The sequence below is a fragment of the Varanus komodoensis genome, unplaced genomic scaffold, assembly GCF_004798865.1.
Source record: "Varanus komodoensis strain SLA01 unplaced genomic scaffold, ASM479886v1 scaffold22, whole genome shotgun sequence".
Taxonomy (NCBI): Eukaryota; Metazoa; Chordata; class Lepidosauria; order Squamata; family Varanidae; genus Varanus; species Varanus komodoensis.
In genome coordinates this window covers 16687785-16710914 of record NW_025335606.1, presented here as the reverse complement: position 1 = coordinate 16710914, position 23130 = coordinate 16687785, and the positions used below count along the sequence as shown (strand labels likewise).

Genomic DNA, 23130 nt, shown 5'->3' with positions numbered 1-23130 from the left:
TAGCTCCAGCAATTTTTAGAGTAGCTGTGTACGTAAAATGTTGCCCCGTGGCAGGAAGGACTTCATCTGCCAAGTAGAAATGGGGTGGGGCTCACCTGTTAGTTACAAAGTTAGTAGGCCATGGGAACCCTAGAGGCCTGCATTGCAACCTCTAGTACTATGGCCATGGGGGAAGCTACCAGTGCATTCTCAAAGGTGGTTTAATGGGCCAGTGGACACCTTGGGATTCATCTTGGGGCACCAACAGACATTACCTTAAATTTGTATCTAGTACATTTCTTAAGTGTGTATTTTACTCTAGAGAAGATGCAGGGACTCCAGTTCAGATCTCAAAAGCTTCCCTTCTGGATTAAGAGGGAGCTGTGCCTATTCCTGATCCAAATCTAAGAGAAGTTGTAGCTGCTAGACACATATTTATCATGTCTGTTTTGGCTCTCAAAGGCTAAGCACAGAGGAGTGGAGCCAAGCCATTGTTGCCTTAAAATAGAAATAATTGCTATTGCAACCATGTGAAAAAGAACCAGAGGAAGATAAGAGGCAGGTGACCTCTCCCTCACAGGTGTAATGAGGAAAGTTAAGGGAAGCTATTTGCCAAGGAATTAAGCCATGATTTTCATCGGTGAAAGAGGATCTAAAAAGGACATTAGCTGCACGTTGTGCTTTTGCAACTTAACTAACATCCTTGCCTATACTTTTCTCAGGCTGAATAAAGGATAAACTTGATGCAACCGAGTTGGTTTGCAACATTGGGAGAAATGTTTGGGGCAAAGTTTATGATCTGCGTTCTGGTACAAAAGTTAGAATTCTGGCCTGGAACCATATGCAAATTGTCTGACAAGCGAAGAAGGAGTAGAAAATGTGGAAAGTGTTTTATATATGCTTTATATATTAATAAAGCATATTATAAAACAATGTTTATATATTAATGCTAGAAATGGAATGCTTATATTAATAGGGCCATAGAATTTGGCAGCAAGTTGATCACCTAGGAGTCCAACTCACCTTTTAAAAATAGTCATGGTACAGCTGTACTACATTGTGAGAACCTGCAATGTTTTTGCAGTTAAACCAAGTGATCTAAATCAACTGGCCCTTTACAGAAGGCCTTGAAGTTGCCTCAGCATGCTGCTGTGGTTTAGTGAAGTCGTGTCCGACCCATCGTAACCCCATGGGGAACATTCCTCCATGCTCTCCTGTCCTCCACCATCCCCCGGAGTCCACCTAAGCTCGCACCGACTGCTTCAGTGACTCCATCTAGCCACCTCATTCTCAGCCATCCCCTTCTTCTTTTACCATCTATTGTTCCCAGTATTAGGCTCTTCTCCAGGGAGTCCTTCCTTCTCATTAGGTGGCCAAAGTATTTGAGTTTCATCTTCAGCATCATTTGTCATGTAAAAGGAAAGCCATCCCTCTGGTCACAGCAAGGGGCTGCAATAACCCATAGGTATGCTAAGATAACAAGCTTGTCCAGTTCTGTGCAGCTGTGATGCACCCAGCAAGTGAATTCTTCGGTAAGATTAGTCCAGCTCGGGGCTGGGCGGAAGGTAGATCTGCAGATGTTAAGAACTGCCACTCCCAGCAACCTCTACCCATGTTACCAGACCTGGTGCTTTCCAGATGTGCTGAACTAGAATTCTTGGGACTTGTAGGTCAACACCTCTGGAAGACTGTTTTAACTCCTGCATGTGTTTATGGTTGAGAACATGCATGTATTAACAAGTGACCACTAAAGCAGGTCTAGTAGTATCCTTGCCCTTAATTGTTGGTAATTAACACCAGCTACTTGATGTCTTGATGATTGGTTGTCTCAGCTGCCCAGGAAGTGCTCCTCAGCAGGGAAATAAAGCTTATTTCGTCATGCTCATACATGAACGTTAGTTAAGTTTGCTTATCCATAGAGGGTCATGCCACTCTTCAGAAATACTGATCATTATTCCAAAGCATTGAAGAAAATGATGTCTGGCAGAAATGTCCTTTATTAAAGTAAGGCAATCCCTGGAAATGTACGTTGTGAAAGGTCCCTCAGTTGGAAATAAATGTTTGAAGTAGGTAGCAGCTGAACAGGTGGGTTTGGATGAGAGTGCAGGCCATAGATTACTACAAGTAGCAAACAGTTTGACACTAATTTCCCTGCACTTTCAAAATGAGGGATACAACATTTTCCCCTTTTCTGATTCCCATCAGTCTTTGGAGGAGCTGCAGGTCCTTCCATCACATGGCCTGCATGGCCTAATTTAAATGTTTGCAGGGACCTTTTCCTGCCACCCCCTGCTTACCACACTGTTTCGAGACGAGACACTAACAATGGCTTCACCATCAATCAGCTCTTTTCCTTCCCTATTCTTCTTCCTCAAAAGCTGCTTTTTGTAGCATTTTGGCTGATTAAAAGATCTGAAGATCTTGCACAATATTTGCCCTTGTTGACCTAATAAAAGTATTACACTAATACAGATTTTAGAATGTTTATTATGTCAACTTTTTGTTTTTTACTAACAATGAATAAACTGTAAAACATGATAGTAGAAACCTAAAAAATTATGGTAGAAACCTGCCTTTCCATGCCAGGCTTAAAGTTTTTACAGGAGTGTGTAAATTCCTAAGCAACTTGGGTTCCGAGCACTTCAGAGAGTGCCTTCTCTAACAGCCGACCCAGTCAGAGATCACCAGACAGGTTGGTCCCACACTGACCCATGGCCTGATTAAAGCCTCCCTATAGAAGAGCCTTAAGTGTGGTGGCTCCATCTCTGTGGAACTAACTTCCTGCCTCCGTAGATGAAGGGACTGGCAACATTGTGTTTCTGCCACCTCCTGAAAACATTGTTTTTCCCAGGAGGCCTGCCTTGGTTGACTAGCCATTCTTCCTATTCATATGCTCGCTGTTTTATTCCTTTTGCATTGTCTTTTTAGTGCATATTAAACTGCTATACACCACCCTGATGGCTTTTCAGCAATATTATATCAAATAATTATTGATATTTTATAGGGGGGATGGTATACAGTGCACAGCTGGTCTCTTTTTGTAGTGTTTAACACTCTGAAATGTCTAGAAATTGACCTACTACTAAACATTCTACACGGCAGGGCCAGCTAAAGACAATGTACTGGCACTGAGTGTTAATTTTTCTGTTAGCTCAGCAGTTAATAGTGCAATCGAGTAATAGGAGAGGAAGGATGAGTGGAATGCAGGGCTTATTCATGGAGAGTGAGGAGCATCCTTCCAATGGGGGTGTGTTGAGCCACATGTTCCAGGACACTCCAGCTGCTAACTCTGGATGCTCTTGAGTTTGTGGAGGAGACAGTAGTCATAGAAGGAAGATGAGGGTAGTGCCGCTAGGTCTGCTTTCCTGTCATTTTCGTCAGTGTCAAGCCATTCGTTAAGGCCAAGTATTCAAGAACGGGACAACAAGCCCCACCACCTATAAGTGCTATTTTGAGGGTTGCATTTTTTTTTATCCAGACTGCTAGTACCTATGCCCTGCTCAGAGTGGCTTCTACCAACCTGAAATCACAAAGCCATGAAATAGAAACCACAGATCAAAACACAAAATGGTGGCTATTGAGCAGGCAAAGCCTGCTGTAATAGAAGCAATAATATAGTTATTGCATGTATGTTGCTGAAACGATTGCTTGGTTGCCACTGGCAAGGTGAAGTTGATGTAAATCACAAATTCTTCATACTGAACATAGTTTATTACACAGCACGATATCTTAAATCTGGGACACACATGTTGGCTTGGAGGAGGTGATACATTATTTGATGGAAGGCTAAAGCTAGGAACTCTCTGGCATCAGTAATGTAGCCCTTGCAACAAATGCCCTGTAATCGCTTTTGTGCATTCCTTCAGAACCATTGAAGGTTGCTGCTGCTGCTAAATGTCATGCAATGACCTTCTGGATTTCACTTCCCTCCCTGTTTCAGCCTAGAGACATCTAGGGTCCAAGGGATTCGCTGAATAATTCTTCCATGTACGTTTGGCATAACTGGACTTCTGAAGCTACTGGGGACTTGTGCCTTGCACTGGGATTAATAAAGTAGGTAGCCCTGATTCACACTCCAGAATACCATAATAAGCCCTGGCTGTGTGTTCTATTATACAGAGGCAGTTTTCTGTTAGGGGGGCTTTCCAAGAACAGTTCTCCATTGGTGTCCTTCATTAGTCCAGTGTTAAAGAACTGTAAGGAGGGGAGGGCAGGCCACTGACATCACCTAGAAAGCAGACTGGGCAGGTACACAGCTTACCCTGACCCCAATCTTCCCCTACTATGGTGAGATATGTGGTGTTGCTATTTAAAATATAGTATTTCCTTCTGTATTTGCATCTCTATGAATTAGCAATGCTAACTTGATACGGATCTGTCTGTTGTTTTGGTGATGTGTTAAGAGCCACTCTTGCCTTGTCTATCTTGGATGGTGTCTTCCCCACTGCATCCCCACCTGCTGTTCTTTCCCATGATTGGCAATGTCAATCTGTGGCTAATAGCCCAGTGTGAATATTGACATGAAGAGGAAAATATGGGAAAGGAAGATGAAGCTTCCCCAGTTGTGCTAAAGGAAATGCCTGGACAGGAAAAGAGCAATGCGTAGAAAGCCGCTGAAGCTGTTCTTTAGATCTCCAGTCCTTGAGAAATGTGTGGTTCACACATGCTGATAGGTAAGAGAAAACAAGCATCATTTATTGGCTCTCCTGCAGTCAAGTCAGAAACAATATAGTTGCAATGTTTTGCTGAACTGGGAATTAAATAAAATATGGAAGAATTCTCTGTCTTAAATCCAGCAGAGATGCCTACAAACCTCTGAGCTTGAAGGAGCAAGTTGCTCCAGCTAGGTGGGTGACTTTTGGCCTTCTAGCTGTGATGCTTCAGTGAGAGGAAGGAGCCTGGAGTACCACCAAGGTATATCAAAGCCCGGTGGACCCAGTTTCTTCTCCTGCCTGGCCCCAGAATACTGTGTCCCTTCTTTAAGTGGGCCTTACAACCTCAGAGGCAAAGCTGCTCTGGTTCTTTCTGCATTGTGAGGTGATCCAAATGTGCAGCTCTCTTCCAACCTTGGAGCTGGAAGTCCAAAGCATTCTATCAGACATCTGCTATCATCAGACGTGGATGCTAATAAGGAAATTACCAGCCTACTAAATTTAATACTGGGCTCTTAAAAGGAAAAGCCTTGTTTAGGCACTTTGCCCATATGATTGCAAGCCCATTGTCATGGTATTTATGTTCCCATCACAAATTCCTTTCTCTTCCTATGTCACTGAGAGCTAGTGTGGTGTAGTGGTTAAGAGCACGGGACTGGGACTCAGAAGACCTGGGTTCTAGTCCCCACTCAGCCATGGAGCCAGCTGGGTGACTTTGGGCCGGTCACAGACTCTCAGCCCAACCTACTTCACAGGCTTGTTATGGGGATAAGATGGAGGAGGAGAATGATGTTAGCTGCCTTGAGCCCTTTGTAGGAAAAAGGCAGGATATAAATCAAAAAATAAATGTCGGAAGATCAGAGGTTTTTGATCTCACATAGGCAGTCTCCACATATATTGCAAGTTCCACACTCACCAGCTACCTTCCCAACATGTGGAAGGCTGAGAAAGCACCCAGTAGTTGTGACCAGGCCAATAGTTTCCTCTACCTTTCTTCCACTCAACATGATGAAATGGTGACTGGACAATTGCCTGAATATAACTGAATGGTATCCCTCATTCATAATACTAAATCAACCTAGGAACTCAAATACAAGCCAGGAAGGTCTTGAATTCTTTTGCTCTACATCTGCTTCAACCTTGCCATTTTCCCCTCTACCTTGCTGCCTTATCCAGTGGTAAAACCAATTGTGACTTGAAGGCCTACTTAGGGTTATATAACAAGAGTCACTGCATTGCTTTCTCCTTCCTTCTGCTATAAGCATGTTTTGGTAGGAAATAACAAGCTAGGATGTACATGCTAGGAGCTACACTGGGTGTGGGGTGTGAAAGTAAAAATGTGGCTGTAACTTCTGGCTGGGTATGCAGTTTTTTATCATCTGTAAGCTGGTCGACTGTTCATTCAGTGCAATGAGAGCCCTGACTGCAACAGCTTAAAACTGTAACATGTTGAGAGGACAACTGGGCCCTGTAGCAAATGCCAGGGCTGCTTTTTTAGCCTGGAGCCTTCCAGATGTGTTGGACTGCAATGCCTGTAATTCCCACCCAGCATGGCCAAGGAAGAGAGCAGGAAATGGGTGATGACATGAATATGGCACCGTTGACCTGGCCTTGTTGCTTTTATAATACATCAGGTCTCCCTATGTCAGGACCGCTTTGCAACTTCCGCCAAAACTGTCACAAAGGTTTGGCCTTTCCTTGTGCAACAAAATTCCTTTAAAACAAATTGACTCTCTTCTACTGGAGTTCATTGTCAACATGTAAAGATATCTTAAGTAGCTTTACTTCCAGGAATTTTTTCCCCTCAACTTTCTTGTCATTGATATCCAGATTGGTGTCCAGCAATGAGCTATTAGCAACCGCAACTTTCAGTTGGCTAGGGCTGTCTTTTAATCACTTTGCTATGCCTTGGAGGTGCTCAGTTGACTGGAATTCTTTCAGGCAGCCTCCTGAAAGAAGGCCATTGCAATTGAGTGCAAAAAATCCAATGCAAGTAGAGTTTACATGTGCTGGTCACAACTATCCAACTGTGACTGGATAGTTTACATGAGCTAATCTAGAGCAGTTGGCATTGACTAACCAAGCAGTGCACTCAGTCCAGATTTGAGCTGGATCAACTATGCTGGCAGAAGTGGACTTCTCTGCCTTGTCTTTCCCATGGCAGCAGCTCCAGCCCCCTCTTGTACAAAGCTTCATAGAGAATCAGAAATTTTTTCAGAATGGTCCTCTTGGTTTTATCCTCAAACAACACTCTGAGGTAGGTTAGGCTGAGAAGCACTGACTGACTCGGAGGCAGCCAGTGGGCTTCATGGCTAAATGAGAACTAGAACCCAGATCTCCCAGGTCCTAGTCCAGCACTTTAAACCACTGTACCACACTGAGAATGTGGAGCAAACTAGAACAAGTGGTCACCAGGCTTCTAGTTTGTACACAATATAAAGTTCAACCCTTACTTGAGTTTCATCTAGGATATGAGAGGGAGATCATTCCCTACCTGTGACGTGCACTTCAACCGTGTTTCCCTGGTGACATTATCATAGACCTGGGAGGGGCTAAAATCATTATAATGGAGTTGGAAGTGACCTTCAAGTCATCTAGTCAGAGATGGAACCAAGACAGATGAGCTGACCTGTCTTTGCTCAATTAACCTCCAGTGATGATGCTTCATTAGTTACCAGGTGACAAATATCTTACTGTAATATTTAGGAATGTAAGGTTCCAGCATCTGAAAGGGATAATCAAATGCACCTCACATTAAGTATGATTTCTCCATTATAACTCTAGTAGTAAAATGCACCAAACAGTATTCATTGTGCTTTGATACCCAGAGCACTCTACTGGTAGTCTCCTTGCAATTGTTTTGTACTATCAAGTCATCTCTGACTTACAGCAACCCTATGAATCAAAGCTAAAAGATCCATGACAGCCCTGCTCAGCTCTTGTAAATTCAGTGCTGTGTCTTCCTTTGTGGAATCAATCCATCTTGTATTTGGTCTTCCTTTTCTTCTGCCCTTGACTTTCCCCAGCACAATTGTCTTCTCTGGAGAGTCTTGCCTTCTTGTGATGCGTCCAAAATATGACAGTCTCAGTTTTGTCATTTTTACTTCTAAGGTAAACTCTGGCTTGAGTTGATCCAGGACCCGCTTGCTTGTCTTTCTGTTAGTTCAGCATATTTGCAAAGCTCTCCTCCAGCACCATGTTTCAAATGCATTAGTTTTTTCCTGTCAGTTTCCTTCACCATCCAACTTCCACAACCAGCTTTCTTTGTATATTCTGCTCTATGTTCCTTCAGCAATAGGCTGTCCTGCTTCAGGAATCTGTAGAAAATGCCAAAGTGAGCCTAAATTCATGAGTCTGGTTGCAGATACCAGAGAAGCTACACCTTGGGAAATACTGCTGAATTTGGTAAGGAAGATTTTGGGAGAATGAATGGATGGGAACCTGCAAACCAAGTCTTATCTGTAAAGGTACATATGTGTACTACTTAAGAACTATCTGCAGTATAGAAAAATTTTCCACCATTCCTGATGTTCCACCACATGGCAAAGCAGGGAAATAATGCTTCTTTAAAGTGTGCAGTTGATGGGAAAGAAACATTAGGATCTTTACCCTAGCTTCAGTATAACTTTATTTTGTCCAAGTGAATCCTATGAATTGATCTCTGGAAATTATTCATTGAGGAGCTAAGAATTCCTCAGATGTTATAGCGGTCAAATGAATATAAAACCTGTTTCTGCCGTGGTAATGATCCAGAGGGTAGCTGCATTTGGTCCATAATGGTAAACACAACCTAATTTGGAGGTTCCTGTTCAAAAACCGTTTTTAGAAAAGTCTTGGCTCAGACTTCTGACTGCTGGAAAGTTTCTGGCTGCTTTGGCATGGAATATAGTGTAGGAGGACATAGCAGCCAATTCTTGTAAATATGTGATGAACCACCCAAAACTGTATTGATTTATCTGGATGGTGGCGCAACATAAAACTATCTTGGGCTTCCGATCCACATAAAGTAGGGATGGACAAGCTGTGGACCCTTATCCTGAAGCAATACCTTATCTACAAGGTTGACTGACAGACTTCTTAAATTCTCTTGCAGGACTATTTTCATTGCAATCCAGGAATGCTACTTCAGTCAAAGTTTGAGTCATTGGAGGCTTTCATCTTAATATATTAAGCGCATAGATATCTCCCTTCAACACACTGAATATCACCACAGAGGATAATCACTTGTTTCCTAAAGATCTTTTTATATCATCATACTTATGTTGTTCTCTGTGGGCAGAAGCAGGCTGAAAGTGGGCGCACAGGTATCCTGGAGAAGGATGCATCCCCCTTTCAAGAGGGGGAACCTGATCGTGACTACCCTAAGGACTTGACAGATGTGAGCTGAGCACTGAATCTTGAAATCTTGAAATTGGAAGTTGGTTTCCTAGGACAGCTGCCAAGCGAGTAAACTTGTGTCAAGGCTGTACCACTGCTGCTTAGGCAGAAGAGCATCTGATTATGCAATTTATCAGCCTGATACAGTACATGCCAAGCCTGGGTTATCATGTTGTCAGAGGAAAGAATTTCACACTTAAATAAATATTTATATCCTGCTCTTCAGACACATTCAAAGTCACATAATAAAACAATTAAAATAGCGCATGAATTCATCCAGTGCAATGGCTAAAACTGAGATAGGAATCTAGATGAACTTATTTTGAATCTCCTCTCTTGGCAGAAACTCACTAGCTAATCTCAAATGAGTGTATTCTCCCCCCACCCCCATGGAACTCGCTTTCAATTTCCCCCCTCTATAATATGTGGATATTACTGACTTAACAGGGTGGTTGTAAGACTAGGAAACAGTCTAGGAATCATAAATATTGAATCAAATCTCAAAATCCCTAGTAAAGAGGAGATGCCTAGCCACTCTACTTAACAGTCAGTATTGGAATGGCGATGAACCAGTGCCTTAAGTATATATTGCGCTTAAGGGCGATGTCTACTTACCAAAGAAGCCCACCAGTTCCTGGACAATTCTATTCTATCATTTTGCTCTCTTTTGGCATCTGTAAGAGGTTGCCCTACCATTACCCGCTCTTCAAAGGAAATGTACTCATTGATGCCGAAATATGCTGTGTTAGCAAATGTGTCATAGCCCTTAAGCTGGAATTCTGTAGTTCATTAACTTCCTCTCTTCCCCCTTGAAGTACATAATGCTTCATGAATGACCCTTCTTTTGAGTTGCCCTAGACCTATGTATGCCGCCACACTTGGTAGTAGGAGCACAATAGATATGCTGGTCTTGCAAATTCTTGGCATAATTGCTAGTCCTATATTACTGATTCTAGTGCAGTGGCATGCAACCAAGTCCAATGCTTCATCTTTGTGCATGGCTGAGCAAAGGAGGGGAAACTAACATCAATGCATTTCTTCCTCCCAGATCAGTTAGGAATACAGGGAATTTGTTAATCTCGTTTTGTCTGCATTCTGTGGATTGTTGGGAGTCTTTCTTTCCAGTGTCTCCTCACTGACAGAACTTTGTTTTAGAAATATGAGAATTTTGTCCAGTTGCTATGATACATGTTAGTGTACTCCTACAAATGGAGAAGAGAGTGAGCAGGTAGGGCAGCATTTTGCCCTAATGCTCTCCTCCTGAGTAACCATAGAAGCATAGAAACAGAGTCAGAAGGGGTCTCCTGGGCCATCTAGTCTGACCCCCCCGCTGGCTCCACTCATGACATGCAGACTGGCCTAGAGGGAATGGGGTACAGTGAGAAGCAGGTAGACCCACAGAAGAGATCTTGCCCAAGTGAACCCCCGCCCCTAAAAACAATGGTTTGTCACTGTTGTAAAAGGTGGTACTTTGAATAGTATCCCTATCTGAGGGTCTGAAGAATTTATGTCCTTTCTCCTGCCCTTCAGTCTGAGTTACATAAGGTGGGATGGGCAAGACGTGGCTTTCCAGATCAGTTCCTAGGAATCTTTGCCTACATGGTCAGTGATAAGGAATCTTGACAGTCCAGAGCCTCTTGAGAGAAGAGTTTTTGCTTATTCCTGACCTGAGACGAAGAAGGGGTTTTTTTAAATCTAACCAGTCAGTTGACTTAAGTCCTGGTCCTCATTCTGCTGTATCAATCTGGGTTTTGCTCACCCTCCAAAGAGGAAAGGGGTGGATGACCCCAAAGGTCTGCTTTTAAGACTTCAGCAGGTATTATGCTTGTAGTTGCAGTTCTGGGAATTAGAAAATTCCCTTGAAAGCTACGTTCTGTGTTCAGTCCAATTTTCTGCAAAACACATACAGTTCTGAATATATATTACTCAGCTTCCCAGTCTCATGATTTTGCTGTTTTGTGGCACATGCAGCTTGTGCCCTTCTCACATCTATTAATGCTAGCACAGTGCTCTCCGAAGCCTTCGAAGGAACTGTCAATGCAAGACTGTGCCCCAGGCTTGAGCAGGGCTTGCGTCAAAATTTATATGCATAAGCATCATGGTAGGTCAAGGCTTGTAGACAGGCATCAATATGCTGTTGCACCCCATGCAACCAGGGCCTTGCATGCACCGATGGGGGGCTGTTTATGCCTTCCGTGCAGTAATGTGGTGTGTGACTTTTGATCCACGACCCATACAGCTTTTGAAGTGAAAGGTCCCAAAATGTCTGGTGCCATAAGTAGGAGACTCGGAGCAGTGTGGCTAGGTGGGATATGTCTGTGCTGTCCACAGTGGTCAGTGCTCTACTTGAAAGCCTGTCAGAGGACTGCCTTCTGCTTTGTGGGTGCCTGCTCTTCAAAGAGCTGTCTAGTTTAAAGTTAAAGAACCATCAGAAGGAAGAGCTGGACCTTCAGAAGGAAGTTGCTGTTATAAGCCACCTAGAGGGCTATAAGAATAAGAATGGCAATAATAATCCACATACCTGTGAGCAAGCCACATACATCAGCCATTCACAGTCTTCTGCACTTTGGTGAGTTCTGCTATAATTCTATTTAAACTGTAATGTGATTCATAGTTCAAGTATATATAAACTGGCAAATGCAAACTGATCTCTTCTGTCTTCAGGGGGAGGGATTAATTCCGAAGTTTGTTCATTCATAAGTAGGGGGCTTTCATTTATCTAGTAATCCTAGTTGGCCTGTACAGAGACCCTTAAGCTGTTTTAAGGGTTGTTCATGGAGTGGTGTAGACCAGGAGTAAAAGCTTTTTGAGTAAAGGCTGAGGAAGTGGGTAGGAAGTCACCTGTTGTTATGGGCCATCAAGTCTTCTCCCACTTATGGAGACTGTATGAATGAGTGCCTCCCAAAATGACCATCCTGCATAATCTCTTGCAAACTCAAGGCTGTGGCTTTTTTATAGAATTGATCCATCTCATATTTGGTCTTCCTTTTCTGCCTTCAACTTTTCCTAATATTATTGTTATCTCCAGTGGGTTTTGCCTTCTCATGATGTATCCAAAGGACACCAGCTTCAGTTTTGTTGTTTTTGCTTTCGGGGCAAGTTCCGGCTTGATTTGACCTTGGACCCATTTGTTCATCTTTCTGTCAGTCCAGAGAATTCACAAAGCTCCCCTCCAGCACCGTGTTTCAAATGCATCAATTTTTCTCCTGTCTACTTTATACACTGTCCACCTTTCACAGCTCTATGCAGTGATCAGGGCTGCAATACTGAGGATGATTTTGGCCTTGCTGTCCAGTGCAATGTTCTTCATGCTCTTTCCTAGTTCCTTCATTGCTGCCCTTCCAAATCTCAAGCATAAAAATTATTATACTATGAGTTCCTTGCAATGTATAACATGCCTTGGCAAGGGGCGGCATAGAAATGTTTTAATAAATAAATAAAATAAATAAATGTTATCCAATGTATAATATTATAACAATCCTGTGAGGTAGGTTAGGCTGAAAGTGACTGCCTGGCCTGAATCCACCCAGTGACCTTCATGGCTGAGTGAGGATTAGAACCTAGATCCCCAGTCCAACAGTATTACCACTATACTGATAAAATCCCATGATATTAATTCCAGGAAAAAAAGGAGGTAGTTGGTTCCCTTCCCACCTCCCACCCCCTGCTTGTGAATTTTGATAAATTTTCTGGCTTCCCCAATCCCCTTCTCTCAAAACACTTTCAAGGCTCTAGAACATGGGTCCTCAAACTACGGCCCGGGAACTGGAGCTGGCCCGCCATGCCCATTTATCTGACCTGCAATGCTCAGTTGGACCCGCCGCACATGCGCCCACACCTGCCGCTCACCTCGTCCCGCGCATGGGGAGGCAGTGGTTTGCTTGCTTGGGGAAAACGATCTCCAAGCGAGCAAGCTCTGCCTCGTGCGTCCGCCTTTCCTCCCCTTGCAGCACGTGCACACCCGCCCACACCTCGCCTCGCACTCCTCCTCCGCCTCAGTGCGTGTGCCCGCACATGCCACCCCCGCCCGCTCACTGGCCCACGCGCCCCACCGGCACCTTTCAGCTGGTCCCCTGGTGAACAAGTTTGAGGATCCCTGCTCTAGAATGTTGAAAGCACTGCTGAAATTCCAGATCTTTTCAGATTCCAAGGGGAAAAAATCCTTGTTCTTCCAATATTCTGCATGTCTTTCAAGAAGGACCAAGGAGTTGGCAGGGTGGTGGGGGTAGAAAATGCATGACTGGCTGAAGGAAGTTTCCTGGGCAGGAGTCTAGCCAACCTGCACCAAGCAATGGGAGTGGCCTTGCTGGCTACCTTGCTGGGTGCTTAACAAAACAGGTTGAATATCAGTGGATAGGGTCTCTTGGGCAACTCCCTCTAAAATGGCTATTGAAAGAGGCAGGGTGTTCTCCCCACAACTTGCCCCACCACCCAAGATGAAAGGGGAACAGGTTGTGCTCTTTTTATAAGAGTTCCCACAACTATGGACAATTCTAGCCTTCCTATAGCAATGCAAACTAATGTGAGCTTCAGTAAGGCTTCTAAAGGGTCAAACAATCTTGGCAGTCCAAGCTTGCTCAGGGCAGTGGATAGTGGGGCAGATTTAGATGAGTCATGCCCCTCCTTTTCTCTTGCTCGTCAGTAATGGCCATAAGCCTGTTGTAGAGTTGGCTTCTTGCATGCAAAAGGTCCCTGGATTCAGTGTAGGCAAGGCTAGGAAAGGGTGCAGAGTCCCCAGTCCAACACTCTTAACCACTGCACCAGTAGCTCTCAACCCCTTAGAACCCCAAGATCAGCCCACTGGAGCCAGATGCCCTCAAAAATACAGTTCAGGAATCCTGATTGTTTTTTAAGTACCAGAACTGATCAGAGCTTATTGTCCTTTTGCACAAAAACCCGCTCCTGGTTAAATATGTACCTTCTCCCTGCATTCTGCATTTCAGAAAAAAAATTGCAGAGAGGGATTTTGTTAAAACATTCCTTCTCACCACCACCTTTGTCTGGGTCAGAGTGACATGCAAGGTGATACAGCGAGGTGCAATGATAAGAGGGAGAAGTAAATCCAGAAGGCTCTTCTCAGGGGACCTCTGATGAGCCATGGGATACCTGTAATTGATGCCAGCACTGAGTACATGAATGCATGCAAATCCATAAGCATATTGGGAGCCTGCTGGTCATCTTATGTCACAGGCAAAAGAGACTCTGGTTGGTTCATCTCCTGATGGCTTTAGGTTGGGAACTGGCTGACTTGCTACTTTAGGGCTGGAAAAATATACCTGAGGCTCTTTGGTCAACACCAGTGTATTGGTTGGATCTGCTTTCAGCTAGAAGTGCCAAGTCAAATGCAGCTTGGGTTGTTTGTTGTGTCTTTACCAGCTCTGGTACAACTCATAACCTGTGCGAGAGGTTTGTTGGGATAGTCCAAAAATATCATGTTGTTCATCTTTAATGCATAGTAACTTTGAGACCTAAGAACATAAAGGGCTTCTTGTGGTGGCTTGAGGAAAAACAACTGTTGCCCAGAACTAGGCTTCTAGACCTTTGAGGATGATGGCCCCTTTTGCATCACCAGAAAAGGGGGAACCATGTTACCCAAATAAGACCTTGACTTGCATATGCTAATTTATATGTATAGATGCCAATTTAGAAATATTATGGTAGAACTTCAGTGATCTCACTAAATGAATTTGTCAACACAACTGCTCACAGGGCATGGATTTAAGTACTTTTGTGGACTTCTTCCACAGCATCCTACAAACCATGAGATGATGTTATAGGAATTATTGCAATTGCAAAGATGTTGAGACTTATGGGAACTGCGATACTTACAAAGGTGTGACCAGTAAAACGTGTGTACCTGCCTGCTTGGCCTATTGCCCAGGCGCTCACTGCTGAGGGGCAACTGCTTTTAGCTGTTTATTTTTCAGTGGGAACTGAACAGGACAGCCATTCAAAAGAAAATGAGCCTCTGTAAATGGCACGTGGCCACCATACCTTGCAAGCCACCCATGTAGGCTTTCTGCTGAGAAGTGCTTGCTTTGACAGCTAAAACTGGAATGATATGGAGAAGATTAGCATGGCCCCTGTGCAAGGACAACATGCAAATTTGTGATGCATTCCATATCTTTTTCTGAGAATTCGTATAGTGGTTAGAGTGTTGGACTGGGGACTAGAAGATCTGAGCTCTAGTCCCCACTTGGCTATGAAGCTCACTGGGTGACTTTGGGCTAGCCAATGACACTTAGTCCAGCCTAATTCACAGGGTTATTGTGCAGATAATATGGAGCTGTGGAAGCCACCTCACCCTCCTCCCAAAAAGATAAAAGGCAGGACGTAAATGCAGTGTAATAACATAATTCCTTAACAGTGAACACCAATGTTTGTTTTCTCTCAAAGCGGATCATCCAAGTAGAGGGTGATACCTTTGTTTTAGGAAAGAACCTGCTAGGGACCCCTAAAGCCGCAATCTACACTGAGGTCTACACGGAGCACCAAACCATATCTGGATTGTTCCTCCTCAGCTGCTCCTCTTTCAAAATAAAGGAAAGCAGGTTAAACCACTTAGTTTAAACACAGGACTGATGTAGTTTGGTCCTGAGTGTGTCCCAAGCAGTAGAGTGCGTCTGTCTGGTAGCTTAGCACAGAAGTGTCAAAACTCGTGCTTGACAAAAAATGAAGAGTAACAGGACTGGGAACTTGCTTAGTTGCTGCTACATTCTAAGGGATGGTTACATCATGCTGAAACATTTTCTGTACCTCTTATTCTTCTTGACCCATGTCAACACATGGTACAAAGCAGGAGAGAGGCCCTTTTAAAAACTGCACTGTAGTATCTTATGGCCACAAAACAAGCATGTTGGTGAACCTCCTTCCACAGCAACCTTAAACACAATTATGCTATAGGAACTGTAATATTAGAAAGGTGTTGAAACTGATGGGGATTAAAGTGTCCCAACTTATCAGCTTCTAGCTCCTTGCAGAGCTTCTGTCTGCAAACATGAAGAGAGGACATAAAATCCAGGAGCTGCCATCCTGACACCTAAAATGCAAAAAAGCGTAAACTTCATTTGTGTCCCCAAGATGCTGGATCTAGTAACATTTCCCCCAATCTCAAGGTACTAGTTATAATGATTGGAATAAACTGAAATTGAGTAAGAGATCATGTAGAAGAAAATGAGTTTCTTAGCCTCGAATCCCAATCACTAAAATATTAACCTGGTATGACTGCAGCCTTTGTACCCTGAACCTCTTGATCGGCATTCCAGTACCATCAGTGGAACTGTGCCTGTTTCTAGGTGACTCTAAGTTACTAGTGATAAGCCAACCCTGTGCTGCTGCTGTAGCATAAGGCAAGAAGAAAAGTAAAGTGAAAACTTTAGAACATACCCCAGAAGTATCTTCTAAAAACCAGAAGACTAGCATTTCTGCTGCCACCACCTGTCTTGAACCTGAACAACAGCAGAGCAGATCAAAGCCCTCTGTCATCTATTATGTCCCTTACTCAGTAGGCATGGATGAGAGGGTACCGGTTGCCTTGCCGCCTTTGCTCTTTCAATGTTATGGAACAGAATAAGAATCAATAACAACAAGTGTTATGCACTGTTAAGTGACCTGTTATGCCTGATGCAGTTTCTGAATAGTCATATTGGGCTAGACATTTAATGACATAGGAAAAATGAAACTGGATGGTGGATTCAACTGGCTGAATGGAGCAGCATGCTACAGTGTAGATAAAATACTTAGAAATCCAGCCTTATCTCAACTAGAAATTCCAGATGGAGCTCAGGAAAAGCAACTCTGGTAACATGATTCAGCGATTAGCATTAAAGACCTGACAAATGTCTGCACGTGGAATGAAGGCTGGGTTTGGTGCACAAGGAGTAGGCATCTAAAAGGTGTTCTAAACATTTGCAGCATGGCTGCCTGGAGAATGCTGGGAGTTGAAGTCCAATATCTCTAAAGGCTGGTGTAGCTTTGCAGGGACTGCAGCAGTAGGAGTCTAACCCATTGACTGTTCTAATGCTCTCCCGTAATGCCAACAAAAGTCCATTGGCTTCTCAGTCAAGCAAGCTATACATGAAAGCACTCATAGTGCAAATGCCGGTTTGATTTTGGAAGTGGTGTAGCCTCATAGGACTGTACCGTCTTGTTCTGCATATGTGTACACGCCTAGACTTTGGAGTAATGGTACCTGTGACATGAGAGTAAAGCAATTTACAAAGCATGAGTAAATGAACAGATGACGTTCTAGAGAACTTGAATTCAGGCTTTTAAATGTAGTGGGACAAAGCTGGAATGAGAACCCTATACAAATGGGCCATGCACAAGCCATAGCTACTTATACAAAAGTTATCACATAAGGCATCCAACTGGTTAATATCTAATCTGTAGCAGGTACCTGTACCTCAAGTAACTTATTGTAAAGTAGAGCCTCTAAATTACTGTAAACCAAGAAGATGATAGTTTTCAATTCATAACAGACAGTTGCCAGTATGGGGATTAAGCTAATCGAGAGTATGACTGTAGGGGCAGCGGGGTGAAGAGACAGCAGCACTAGCTTGATCCATACCGCTGACACATCCCTATGTGAGCTAATGCCAAATTAAAGGTACATTCGAGCATATATTTTGTGGAATTTTCTTCTTAAACATCTCTGCCGCTGACTGCTTGGGCAAATAGACTAAGTAGCAGAGATCTGGCCTGAAAGTTCTTCATTTTGAGCAAAAGCCTTCACTTGATCTCAAAATTGCCTGGCTTGTGGGTGGGGAGTCTAAGAAAACCTCCTGGGATCAGGGTGGGGAGGTAGACTCAACATACTCATCCCAGTCTGACACCTGCTTGTCCCCTTCCACCAAATCCAAATTCTTCCATAGTTAGGAGCCATGGATTGAATCTGCCCATGAAATCTAATTGTCCACAGGGAATAATTGTTTCAATGGATACAAACAGCATTCTAGGCAGAGTTTCACAGAGAAGTTGGCTAGGTAGTATGCAAAGATATTTGTGACTAACAGTGATGTTGCAGAGCAAAGGTTTGCAGGGATGCTGTGCCAGTGCTTTTTGTTAGCCATTTAGTTATTTATTAGGGATGTTACCTGTCACCTCTTAGATTCCCATTCCCCATTGAGCTTGGCTGTAGATCTCACAGTAGCTAGAGAAAAAATTTTCCCAACAACATATTGTGCCCTATTGCAGTACAGGTGCCAGTTGGTGCCAGGCAAATATGACAGACTGGCTTGGCATTAAATAGCTTTCTATACCCCTTCCTGTTAAGCTCTGCATTTGAATTCCTAAAGCAAGGGCAAGCAACTTTTGCATGCTCCCAGTGCTTTGGGCTACAACACCTGTGATCCTTGACATCAGCCATGCTTGTTGGGGCTGATGGAAGTTGTAGTCTAAAATATCTGGAGGGCAGCAGGTTGCCTGGCTGGGTTTAAGGCAATGCCAGAATATCTGAGAACTTAGATTATCCCAACTTTCTCTCCTGAAGGCCAACATAGTATGTTTGTTCACTGAGGATTGCTAACTGGGTTCCAGTTGTGTTATCAAGTGCAAGCATTTCCTCCTGGAGTTGAGGCTGGCTTCTCACTATGTCGAGCGAAGCAGAAACAGCGAGTGTCAACAGTCAGCCTGCCCAGCAACAGACACCTCTAAAAGTGCAACCTTCCAAAAAGGAGAAGAAGAAAGGTAAGCTCTGATATAAGTGAATCAGGAGGCAGGCCAGCCATGCAGCTCAAACACTTGCCACATAGCCTGAAACAGGTGCGAGGAACTGCTTTCAGTCTGAGGGCCAAACTCAGTTTTAGAGAAGCTCTCAAAGACCTCATTCCAGTGGTGGGAAGGGCTGAAGGCGAAGGGGACAAGGCCAAAACACACCAAAACCCAGCATTATCTTAGTTTAAAAGCTGCTACCTCCAGTAAATAATCCTCACAAACCTTGTAACCTTTTTAAAAGGGGGTGGGGACTGCAGAAGCTGGAAAACAGCCAACCAGTTGGTGGTGAGAAGACAGATGGTGGGGTCAGCTTGACCTCCCAGGAGGGCCAGCTGTGGTCCACAGGCCTGAGGTTCCCCACTCCTGGTCTAAAAGTTGCTGAAAATGGACAGCACCTGCTGTTGGTCCAGTAAGCAACTAGGTTTGAAACTAGTCCCAAAATTGCTGGCTGAAAATCTGACCAGTTATTCCTCTTTCCTTTTTGGGATATTAAAATATGTAAAGATGTAGTATGTATGTTTTCCTACCTTTCCAATTAGGTGCTTAAAATTATGTTAATATACCATCAAGCCAATCCCAGTAGGAAAAGCAGACCAGCCTGAAACTGGGAGTAGGCTGCCACCTCTGGGCCTTGCCATAGATTGCACAGTTGCAAACGAATCTGCTGTGGAGCAAATTCTGGGCAGGAATCGGCAGCAAATCCTGCCTCTGCACCTTTTAATGGTGCACATCTAAAACTTGTGTGGGTGAATTCACCCTTTGAGCTCTTCCACACAGAATTCTGCATGAGTGCTGCAGTCTGTGGGTGAAAGCTTCTGAATGTTTGATCGCTGTGGCAGATGGAAAACATGCCTGAATGAGGAGTACCCAAATGCAGGGAAATGGACGTGATTAAATGCACCCTTTGGAATGAACAGAGATGCAGACCGTGATATTTACAGCCCAGAAAAAGTTGCATGTCTTAAACTGGTTTTTCAGGTGTGGAGAAGACAGAAGAATTCCTTTTGGCCAGATTTCAAGGTGATGGTGTAAGATACAAAGCCAAACTGATTGGAATTGATGATGTTCCAGAAGCAAGGGGAGATAAGATGAGCCAAGACTCAATGATGAAACTAAAGGTGAGTCTGTCTTGGGCCTTAAAGAAGCAGTAAGTGGGATGAGAGAGCTATTGGGGCTTAGGGGCTGATAATGGCTGTCCTGATATCCTTGCAAAACTAGTTCCCAGAGTTCTTCAGGATCATTATACTTCCCTTAAACTGGAAAATAACCCAATACCCTTTAAGCACCTTATATTGCAAATCCAAATAACAGGAAAATGTTTAGAAGCTGCATAGTGGGAGAATCTGGCATGGAAGCATTGCCAGAACAATGAAAGCTAAACATTCCTGGTTATCTTGAGGCTCAGGCATGTTTGTATGAATTCTGTATAGTTATTTGCCACACACACAGCTCAGGGGCAGGCAACTCTTTCGGCCTGCCCCTACCAACTTGGGACAGATGGTTCCAAGAAGTAGGAGCTCCTCTCCATCTGGCTTCAGCCTGCCCATGTTTCCGTTTTCCATGCAGGGAGAGGTGTGGAGTTCTATGGCTTCTTTGGGTGGAGAAAGGCACTTAACTAGTGTGTACATTTGGGCTCCTCCTTTCCACACCACTTGCATCCCAATTGAGGCACAAGCAATGCAATTCAGTTGCTGCTCGCAGGACCAGCTTCAAACTGGAGCTATCATGTGGAATCCTCTTCCTACCTCCTCTCCAAGCCCCGAGAAGCTTGCAAGTCAGGAGTGGGGCTTGAGGAATAGAAACGAGAGGATGCCAACCCTCCACATGCCCATTGCCAACGTTTATGAGCCAGACGTAGGCTTCTGCGCCAGGACTTCCCTGCCCTTGATTTAACTAATGGGCCCCAAGTGTATATTTGTTATCACCACATCCAGAACCCCTTAGCTGAGAAGTGACTGTTCATCGCACTGCTATCTTGCAGGATCAGAATTCCAAGGTCAAGCATTATGCTTAAATGCAAGTGAATGACCTCCTAGAAACTAGGATGCAGTTATGAGGATCCTGTTGGGAGCATGGTGGTTGAATTTCTAAACCATTCACCTGTTTTCCTGGCCATCACAAGGTGGAATGCTGCTGAATTCTTGTAAAAAAAGAGCCACTCACTCATGTAATCTGTCTTAAATGGACAATTGGCTGGGTTCAAACAAACAAACATGAAAACCTCCACTCAGAAGTTGAGTATGGGTTGAATATGGATTGTCACTGGACCATGGGTGGTTGTTCTAACACTGGTTATCGTTTTTTTACAAACCCTACTGCGATAACAAACAATGGTGAACTATCCACAGTTCACAGCCCAACAAACCCTCTCCGTGGGTTGTTTGTGGTTAATAAGATGGCTTGGCTGGGTTTAAGCAAACACAATAAGCCATGGTTCACCATTGACCCACACGCAAACCTTGACTTGGGTTATTGTGTTATCTGATCCCAATCATTGAGAGGGTGTTAGGAGGCAACACATGGCTGTCTCTTGTTTCAGAATATTGCCTATTGATAATCCTTAACTGATCAAGCTGAAGTTTACTATGGTGAACATATTTGCTGCAGCAGTGAAAGACTGCATTCATATTGGCTTTCCATTTGTAGGGAATGGCTGTAGCAGCCCGCTCTCAAGGACAACACAAGCAAAAGATATGGGTGAATATCTCTCTTGCTGGGATCAAAATCATAGATGAGAAGACGGGGGTAAGTTCTCAGGTTAGGCTCTTTCATCTAGGTCAAGTAGAGCTTGCTTAGAAAACCGCTAGCGCTCTCTGAACACGAGAAATGCCAATATATAACATAAGCCTTCTAAACTTGGACTTAACTAATAAGGAACACCTCCTACTGGAGTCACTTCAAAGAAATGCCTCAACTACATTGGTCCAAACAAGTTAATTATCCATCTAGGTGACGGATCATCTATAAGCAGTCCCAAACCAAACTTGGAGTCTGCTGCAGTTGCTCTAGTGCCTCTTGGTATGCCTCGTGGATCATTCCAGCCCTGTGCATTGCCTCTGTCCTTGTTTGAATTCTACACCACCCCGTGGACAAAGCTTTCTGGTTAGTATAGCAACATGATAAAACATAGTACATAAAAAGATAACATACAATAAAAATGTAATAAAATTGGGAAAAACATTAACACTTTAAACAGCTAAAACAGATAATAAAAAGACAGTAACAAGGAATAACAAGAGAAAGAGACCCTACGAAATGTCTGGTGAGCCTCCACAACCCCCTGGATGGCCAAGAAAGCCTTTAAAACGCCCCTGGAAAGAGGAATGTCTTAACTTGGTGTTGAAGAAAAACTCAGATTCAGCATCAGCCAGAATGAAGTGGCTTATTCCATAGATGGGGAACTACCACCAGGAAAGCCCTCCCTCTTGTTGCCACCCTCTACATTTCCCTTCGTGTTGGCACTCAGAGGAAGTGTTCAAGCAGATTGCCGATACCTTCAAATGGCAAGGAAGAAATTAATGTTGTTGATTCAAAAAGCAAAGCAATTGAAAGTCTTCTAATCAGTATGTTCTTGTGTGTGTGTACACACACACATACACCCCTCTCTTAGCATTCCCTATAAGCTAGGAAGAAATTACCCTGTTGCACGATGCTTCTGGCAATCTTTTTATTGCCTGTAAAATCTTTCAAGTTTTAAGATAGAAACATAGAAACAGAGTGAGTCAGAAGGGGTTTCCCAGGCCATCTAGTCTGACCCCTGGTCCAGCCAGCTTTGCTCATGGCATGCCTACCATGTGCATGTCCAGCCTATCCTTGAACACCCTCACCGATGGGGCTTCAGCCACCTCCCATGGAAACCCATTCCTTACCCTTATGATCAGTTGTGTGCCTTCACAGGAAACCTAAATTCTGTAGCCCTTACCACCAAAGCCCACATTGTCTATAATGCACTGTGAATACCTATGCCAAAGCAAACGAGGTGAGCAGTTTTCCAGATGAGGAAAGTCAAAATTCATTGCATTCTAAAGTCTGTGAACAATTACAGGTGATCTGCAAACTGTTCAAATTGCTTGGATCTGAGTTTTGATAATCTGTCAAGGAGTAGGCAATTTGTGGCTTCTTGGATGCTGGTCCAGGACTCTCCACCATCAGCTGTGCTGACTAAGGCTGATGGGAATTGTGTAGGTGTTCTCTGTACATTACACTTTTGCAGAACTAAAAGTGCCCTCCATTCTGATTCTAGGTTATTGAGCATGAACACCCAGTCAACAAAATCTCCTTTATTGCTCGGGATGTGACTGACAACCGTGCCTTTGGCTATGTTTGTGGAGGAGAAGGGCAGCATCAGTTCTTTGCCATCAAAACAGCACAGCAGGTAAACTTCTGCAACGGAACTTACTTGGGACCA

The 23130-nt window shown here is 43.8% G+C and overlaps 1 protein-coding gene and 1 non-coding gene across 4 annotated transcripts in view; both read left to right on the top strand.

Moving 5' to 3' along the window:
- Positions 1 to 23130, top strand: part of DAB2 (DAB adaptor protein 2) — a 39325-nt gene that overhangs the window by 1959 nt on the left and 14236 nt on the right. For all 3 annotated transcript variants that reach the window (XM_044431610.1, XM_044431608.1, XM_044431609.1), the window contains exons 2-5: positions 18499 to 18695; positions 19701 to 19840; positions 21369 to 21467; positions 22966 to 23097. In XM_044431610.1, the coding sequence (XP_044287545.1) occupies positions 18599 to 18695; positions 19701 to 19840; positions 21369 to 21467; positions 22966 to 23097 (468 nt within the window). In that variant the 5' untranslated portion in view covers positions 18499 to 18598. The remainder of the gene's footprint in view (positions 1 to 18498; positions 18696 to 19700; positions 19841 to 21368; positions 21468 to 22965; positions 23098 to 23130) is intronic.
- Positions 15035 to 15136, top strand: LOC123024187. The gene has a single exon (XR_006414872.1). It is a non-coding gene; the product is annotated as a U6 spliceosomal RNA (small nuclear RNA).